General features: G+C 45.4%; 1 protein-coding gene across 1 annotated transcript in view; it reads right to left on the reverse strand.

Moving 5' to 3' along the window:
• Window positions 1–5,649, reverse strand: part of LOC310855711 (chymotrypsin-like protease CTRL-1) — a gene marked incomplete at both ends in the record, with an annotated part of 25,358 nt that extends 19,709 nt beyond the window's left edge. The window contains 2 exon segments of the mRNA XM_083760828.1: window positions 3,154–3,254; window positions 5,601–5,649. Of these exon segments, the coding sequence (XP_083616954.1) occupies window positions 3,154–3,254; window positions 5,601–5,649 (150 nt within the window).
• Between the last annotated feature and the right edge of the window lie 3,154 nt (window positions 5,650–8,803).

Genomic DNA, 8,803 nt, shown 5'->3' on the forward strand with positions numbered 1-8,803 from the left:
GCGGTGTTGCCAATTTGCGAGAGAAATAAGCAACCAGGTCTATGAAAACAAGCCCAAAAGAAGCGACTATAAAAGGCCACACGAGCACTTCAAAGCTATATATATCGTCCATTAAACAATGTGCATATTTATATATGTTGGCTATTTGAAAATAGACGATCTACAAGCTCACAACCGTTCTACCATTATTTACAAGCAACTTCAGAAAAATAAGCCCAATGTGGCTTATAATAATCAGACCAGGCAACACTGCAGAGATACTAGATAGGAGAGCATATGATATATTGGATTAGGGATAAATAATGGGTAGCGCAGTCTTCTCTTTTAGGTCAAATACAATGAGGCTTTTTATTTAAAGAGTAGCCTACGGGGTATAAATATAATTGTATAGGGCTGAGTTATTTGTAGACTATATAAATTAGTCTTTACTGTCTAGTCAATGTTTTAAACTCATGCCATGTCTATCTAAATGAGTGTCAGCCAGGAATGTCAAAAAGAGTTTTTATTTGCCACTTTGACCACACATGGATGAAGTTGTTGGTTGTCAAAGTTGTTGGTTGTCAAAGTTGTTGGTTGTTGTCAATCAAACAATCAAAATGGTTCTGTAGGTCAAGATGCATTTTTCTTATGATCTGTTATAAGTTGACACAATGACTCTACAGTAATGTAACTGTTCAGAGAGGTCAAATTCTTAACAATGAAATGACCTTAACCATATTTCAGTTGTCCTTATCTTAATTTCATAGGCTCAACATTCTTGTCTATCAATGGAAAAACTTGTATTATCTAATTAAATTGAGTTTTACTTAAAAGTAATCGAAAAGTAACTGAAAGTAACTTGTAGTTACATTTTAAATGGAGTAATCGGGATTACGTTACTGACTACATTTTTTAGCAAGTAACTTGTAACTGTAGGGGATTCCTTTTTAAAAGTAACCCTCCCAACCCTGCTTATACCCCTGTATGATCAGCCTATGTTGTATTTACCGGCTATAGAGTCAACCTTATACCCCTGTATGATCGACCTATGTTGTATTTACCTGCTATAGAGTCAACCTTATACCCCTGTATGATCAGCCTATGTTGTATTTACCTGCTATAGTCAACCGTATACCCCTGTATGATCAGCCTATGTTGTATTTACCTGCTATAGAGTCAACCTTATACCCCTGTATGATCAGCCTATGTTGTATTTACCTGCTATAGAGTCAACCTTATACCCCTGTATGATCAGCCTATGTTGTATTTACCTGCTATAGTCAACCGTATACCCCTGTATGATCAGCCTATGTTGTATTTACCGGCTATAGAGTCAACCTTATACCCCTGTATGATCAGCCTATGTTGTATTTACCTGCTATAGAGTCAACCGTATACCCCTGTATGATCAGCCTATGTTGTATTTACCTGCTATAGAGTCAACCTTATAACCCTGTATGATCAGCCTATGTTGTATTTACAATTTACAATGTAGGCATTTACAATTAAGCAAAAACAAAAGCATGGCATACATCACATATATAAAAAAGTAGTTATCATGAATCGTGTATAAACTAAGAACGTAACAGTGGAGTATCTATGTCAACTATACATACTATACTATATTATATATTAAACTACAACAAATACTATACTATACTATACATACTATACTATATTATATATCATACAATATACATGTCTACTATAAGGTGCTATGACTACATGGAATGCCATTCTAGTGCTGTCTACATAACATGCTATAAGTCTGTCTAAAATACTATCTAAGTCTACATAAAGTGCTATCTAAGGGGCTAGGCTAGGGTAAGTGCTACGGGCCATGGTGGAGTCTGAAGAGGTGGGTTTTCAGACTATGGCGGAAGATTGGGAGTGAGGCTGCAGTTCTGACTGCAATGGGAAGTGCATTCCATAGTTTTGGAGCCAGAAGGGAGAAGAGTTTGGGACGTGTGGAGCGTTGTTGTCCCGTCGTTTTTAGTGAAGGTATACCTCCAGCTTCCCTGCGTTGGCTGATCTGAGTGCCATAGTGTCAACCTTGCCCCTGTGTGATCGACCCAAACGTTGTATTTACCTGTAGAGGGCCAGGACCCAGACACGGCGTTCTCTCCTATGTTGTATTTACCTGTAGAGACACCTGCCAGGGCCAGGACCCAGACACAGCGTTCTCTCTGTATTTACCTGTAGAGACACCTCCCAGGGCCAGGACCCAGACACAGCGTTCTCTCTGTATTTACCTGTAGAGACACCTGCCAGGGCCAGGACCCAGACACAGCGTTCTCTCTGTATTTACCTGTAGAGACACCTGCCAGGGCCAGGACCCAGACACAGCGTTCTCTCTGTATTTACCTGTAGAGACACCTGCCAGGGCCAGGACCCAGACACGGCGTTCTCTCCAGGGCCAGGACCCAGACACGGCGTTCTCTCCAGGGCCAGGACCCAGACACGGCGTTCTCTCCAGGGCCAGGACCCAGACACGGCGTTCTCTCCAGGGCCAGGACCCAGACACGGCGTTCTCTCCAGGGCCAGGACCCAGACACAGCGTTCTCTCTGTATTTACCTGTAGAGACACCTGCCAGGGCCAGGACCCAGACACAGCGTTCTCTCTGTATTTACCTGTAGAGACACCTGCCAGGGCCAGGACCCAGACACGGCGTTCTCTCCAGGGCCAGGACCCAGACACGGCGTTCTCTCCAGGGCCAGGACCCAGACACGGCGTTCTCTCCAGGGCCAGGACCCAGACACAGCGTTCTCTCCAGGGCCAGGACCCAGACACAGCGTTCTCTCTGTATTTACCTGTAGAGACACCTGCCAGGGCCAGGACCCAGACACGGCGTTCTCTCCAGGGCCAGGACCCAGACACGGCGTTCTCTCCAGGGCCAGGACCCAGACACGGCGTTCTCTCCAGGGCCAGGACCCAGACACAGCGTTCTCTCTGTATTTACCTGTAGAGACACCTGCCAGGGCCAGGACCCAGACACAGCGTTCTCTCTGTATTTACCTGTAGAGACACCTGCCAGGGCCAGGACCCAGACACGGCGTTCTCTCCAGGGCCAGGACCCAGACACGGCGTTCTCTCCAGGGCCAGGACCCAGACACGGCGTTCTCTCCAGGGCCAGGACCCAGACACGGCGTTCTCTCCAGGGCCAGGACCCAGACACGGCGTTCTCTCCAGGGCCAGGACCCAGACACGGCGTTCTCTCCGTTGACGATCTTGTTGTAGCCGCTGACCTGAGGCTTGATGGAGGGAACTCCACAGCCTGAGAGAGAGAGAGAGAGAGGGGGAGGGGGAGGGGGAGGGGGAGGGGGAGGGGAGGGAGGGAGGGAGAGAGAGGGGGGGGGGGAGGGAGGGAGGGAGGGAGAGATATAGAGAGAGAGGGGGAGGAAGGGAGGGAGAGAGAGAGAGGGAGGGAGGGAGAGGGGGAGGGAGAGAGAGGGGGAGGGAGGGAGGGAGGGAGAGATATAGAGAGAGAGGGGGAGGGAGGGAGGGAGAGAGAGAGATAGAGGGGGGGAGGGAGGGAGGGAGGGATAGAGAGATAGAGAGGGGGGGAGGGAGAGGGGGGAGGGAGGGAGAGAGATAGAGAGAGAGGGGGGAGGGAGGGAGGGAGAGAGAGATAGAGAGAGAGAGGGAGGGAGGGAGATGGATGGAGAGAGAGAGAGAGAGAGAGAGAGAGAGTTAACTATAATATCTAACAGACATAACATGATTCTCTCCAGCTGAACAGGGCAATTAATGCAGATTAAAAACTAAACACACCATAAACCACAATATTAATATAAAACAAGCAATACATATAAATGTAAATAAATGTAAATACATATAATACAAAATACATATAAATGCCGTCCCAGTCGCCTTTCATATTCAACATGGAAGTTGGGATTTCTAGGAGAGCTTTGTCTGAGGACCTCCATTTGATTTCTATCCCATTCTGACCTGAGATCAGATTCATACGAGGTTTCCACTGGACACACACTGGTCTGATGAACCCATTCTGACCTGAGATCAGATTCTAAAAAATGTCAGTCGTTCTTCGATTTTTCACAAAATAGCAGACCTACAAGCTCATAGCACGCCACTCGGTGGCGCGCTATGAGCTTGTAGATCTGCTATTTTTCAATAGCTAAAGCATAGCATGATGCTAACACCAAAATGGGTTCCCGTTCATCAGAATGGGATATATATAATAATATAATAATATATAGGAGAGCTTTGTCTGAGGACCTCCATTTGTGCTTTTGTTGACATATGGCTCGAGCAGTTCGGTATACTCGTATGTGAAAGAATTATGAATGTGGTAAGTATTCTCTGGCAAATACATGGACATTACATAATTTAAACACACATGGAGAAACCCGTAACTTGACGTGAACACACACACACGCATTTATCGATAGACCAAGTATAACAATATGGAATGGAAAAGTAAATTAAATGCATATTTTTCTTTTTTCTCCTTTTCTCCATTCGGACCTGAGATCAGATTCTAAAAATGTCTTCTACATCCTGACAGTTTTCATTCTGACCTGAGATCAGATAAAAAAATGTCTTCTACATCCTGACAGTTTTCCATTCTGACCTGAGATCAGATTCTAAAAATGTCTTCTACATCCTGACAGTTTTCCATTCTGACCTGAGATCAGATTCTAAAAATGTCTTCTACATCCTGACAGTTTTTCATCCTGACCTGAGATCAGATTCTAAAAATGTCTTCTACATCCTGACAGTTTTCCATTCTGACCTGAGATCAGATTCTAAAAAATGTCTTCTATGTCAGTCGCTCTTCGATTTTTCAAAAATAGCAGACCTACAAGCTCGTAGCGCGCCACTCGGTGGCGCGCTATGAGCTTGTAGATCTGCTATTTTTAAATAGCTAAAACATAACGTAATGCTAACACCCTTCCCGCCCAAAATGGGTTAAAATCGCTAAATACAACTCACAAGTAACGTAACGTATCGATACAATTGATTATTTGCATTGCAAAACGGCACGATAAAGTCAACGTTATATAGCCGTTTAAACACTTCAATATACTTTAGATTTTCTTGAAATTAAAATGGATTTTTCGACGCGGTTACTATATGGTCGTTAGTATATATATATATATATATATATATATACACATCCCTATACTGATCAATATCCACTGATCAATATCCTGATCACTGATCATTAACCCATTCTGAACGGGGTCCCATTTTGGTGTTATAGCATCATGTTATGCTTTAGCTATTGAAAAATAGCAGATCTACAAGCTCGTAGCGCGCCACCGAGTGGCGCGCTACGAGCTTGTAGGTCTGCTATTTTTTGAAAAATCGAAGAACGACTGTGACATTTCTAAGAATCTGATCTCAGGTCAGAATGGGTTAATAATCAGACCAGTGTGTGTGTGTGTGTCCAGTGGAAACCTCGTATGAATCTGATCTCAGGTCAGAATGGGTTAATAATCAGACCAGTGTGTGTGTGTGTGTCCAGTGGAAACCTCGTATGAATCTGATCTCAGGTCAGAATGGGTTAATAATCAGACCAGTGTGTGTGTGTGTGTCCAGTGGAAACCTCGTATGAATCTGATCTCAGGTCAGAATGTGTTAAGCACGTACTCACCCAGCGCAGAGGCCAGCAGAGCCAGGGAGCTGATCAGGAATAGGAGCATGTTGGACGTACAGTAGAGCGTGTGAACTGTATAGTCTGACTGACTGTTGGAGACCTTCATGGCCTCTTATATATACTGTACCTGTGTGTCAGTGCACGCCTCCATATACTGTACCTGTGTGTCAGTGCACGCCTCCATATACTGTACCTGTGTGTCAGTGCACGCCTCCATATACTGTACCTGTGTGTCAGTGCACGCCTCCATATACTGTACCTGTGTGTCAGTGCACGCCTCCATATACTGTACCTGTGTGTGTGTGTGTCAGTGCACGCCTCCAGGTACAGTACGAGCACACATCCACATCAAAGGGGGCTCCGGCCCCCTGCCCTTTCACCACCCGTCTGTAAAACGACCAGACCACGAATACAGCGTTTACTATACACGGTGAAAAGGAAGGCAAAATGCCACTCCTTTCCTTAACCCATACTGACCTGAGATCAGATTCATAACGAGGTTTCCACTAGGACACACACTGGTCTGATGAACCCATTCTGACCTGAGATCAGATTCTAAAAATGTCAGTCGTTTTTTTTCTTCGATTTTTCAAAAATAGCAGACCTACAAGCTCGTATCGCGCCACTCGGTGGCGCGATATGAGCTTGTAGATCTGCTGTTTTTCAATACATAAAGCATAACATGATGCTGACACCAAAATGGGTGCCCGGTCAGAATGGGTTAAAGGTTTTATGACATTAATTTTCATTTATTTTTATTTTTATTTTTTATTTTAGGTTTTATGACCTCAATTACACCCCAAAAACTTGAACTTTGAACATTCAGTGGATTTGCTGTGGTCTGGAGTTTTTTGGGGGTTTTTTTGGGCCTTTTGAGCTACAATGAAAACAGGCAACACAGTGAAAACAGTGACATCTGCTGGCAAATCCCATTGACATAATATGGGATTTGCAGTAAGTGATGTCACTTACTGCCGGCAAATCAGAGCACCTGTTTGAGCCAGAAAACCCCAGATCACAGAAAATCTACTGAATGTTAAAAGTTCATGTTTTTTGTGTGCAATTGAGATTAGAAAACCTAAAAAAAAAACAAGAACAATTCCAAAACCTTTTTTTTAATGTCACAATCCCTTTAATTCCATGCCATTGATTGATTGATTGATTGATTGATTGAAATATGTATTAACAGTTTGCAGCATTACAATACATTTCAAGCACAAACTAAATGCAACAAAGACCGTTAACTGTGAGTGGGACGACACCAATTAAGCATTATACACTTGTTTACAACATGGGGTCCACCATGTTCAATTCATCAAGACATAGAGACGTATACAAATAGACACTTCCAGCCATGCTGGAAGTATGGGGCAGCATTCAGGAGAATTCCTTTTTTTCCCCCCCTCAAAGTCTCCTGAACTTTGGAACGTAGCGTTTTGCGTTGGAACTAATTTGTTTAGAAATCCCAGAAGTCGTTACACCTGCATCTCCAGTAGATAACGAGTGCTGGGTTGCGGCGCCCCGGAAATAGCTGATCTACAAGCTCACAACGTGTCGCAGCGCGACACGTTGTGAGCTTGTAGATCAGCTATTTTCGCTGTTTTTTTTTTGTTGTCCAAAAGTGCCCTCTTCACGGGATTTTCAGCCCCTGCCCCTCTAACACTCTCTGCTGGTCCCTGGTCAGTGCTTCTCAACCAGGCCTCTCCCCTCTAACACTCTCTGCTGGTCCCTGGTCAGTGCTTCTCAACCAGGCGCCTCCCCTCTAACACTCTCTGCTGGTCCCTGGTCAGTGCTTCTCAACCAGGCCTCTCCCCTCTAACACTCTCTGCTGGTCCCTGGTCAGTGCTTCTCATCCAGGCGTCTCCCCTCTAACACTCTCTGCTGGTCCCTGGTCAGTGCTTCTCAACCAGGCGTCTCCCCTCTAACACTCTCTGCTGGTCCCTGGTCAGTGCTTCTCATCCAGGCGTCTCCCCTCTAACACTCTCTGCTGGTCCCTGGTCAGTGCTTCTCATCCAGGCGTCTCCCCTCTAACACTCTCTGCTGGTCCCTGGTCAGTGCTTCTCATCCAGGCGTCTCCCCTCTAACACTCTCTGCTGGTCCCTGGTCAGTGCTTCTCAACCAGGCGTCTCCCCTCTAACACTCTCTGCTGGTCCCTGGTCAGTGCTTCTCAACCAGGCGTCTCCCCTCTAACACTCTCTGCTGGTCCCTGGTCAGTGCTTCTCATCCAGGCGTCTCCCCTCTAACACTCTCTGCTGGTCCCTGGTCAGTGCTTCTCATCCAGGCGTCTCCCCTCTAACACTCTCTGCTGGTCCCTGGTCAGTGCTTCTCAACCAGGCGTCTCCCCTCTAACACTCTCTGCTGGTCCCTGGTCAGTGCTTCTCATCCAGGCGTCTCCCCTCTAACACTCTCTGCTGGTCCCTGGTCAGTGCTTCTCATCCAGGCGTCTCCCCTCTAACACTCTCTGCTGGTCCCTGGTCAGTGCTTCTCAACCAGGCGTCTCCCCTCTAACACTCTCTGCTGGTCCCTGGTCAGTGCTTCTCAACCAGGCGTCTCCCCTCTAACACTCCCTGCTGGTCCCTGGTCAGTGCTTCTCAACCAGGGGTCCCCGGGGACCACCGGTGGTCCTAGAGGGGGTTCTATTCCAGGTGGTCCCCGGCCTAAATAATGGAGAGTTTCTATTGGGTATAACCAAATGAACCCTGATTAGATTAGACTTTATAACTCTTGAGTGTAAAATGAAACTAATCATTAAGGTTTAATGTTACACAATGTTACAATTATTGTTAAATAATCTGCATTACTTAACCTATTTTGGGCTGGGAACCCATTTTGGTGTTAGCATTATGTTATGCTTTAGCTATTGAAAAATAGCAGATCTACAAGCTCGTAGCGCGCCACCGAGTGGCGCGCTACGAGCTTGTAGGTCTGCTATTTTTTGAAAAATCGAAGAGCGACTGACATAGAAGACACTTTTAGAATCTGATCTCAGGTCAGAATGAAAAACTGTCAGGATGTAGAAGACACTTTTAGAATCTGATCTCAGGTCAGAATGAAAAACTGTCAGGATGTAGAAGACATTTTTTAGAATCTGATCTCAGGTCAGAATGAAAAACTGTCAGGATGTAGAAGACATTTTTTAGAATCTGATCTCAGGTCAGAATGGAAAACTGTCAGGATGTAGAAGACATTTTTAGAATCTG

Source organism: Protomyctophum parallelum, assembly GCF_964188405.1.
Source record: "Protomyctophum parallelum genome assembly, chromosome: 3".
NCBI lineage: Eukaryota > Metazoa > Chordata > Actinopteri > Myctophiformes > Myctophidae > Protomyctophum > Protomyctophum parallelum.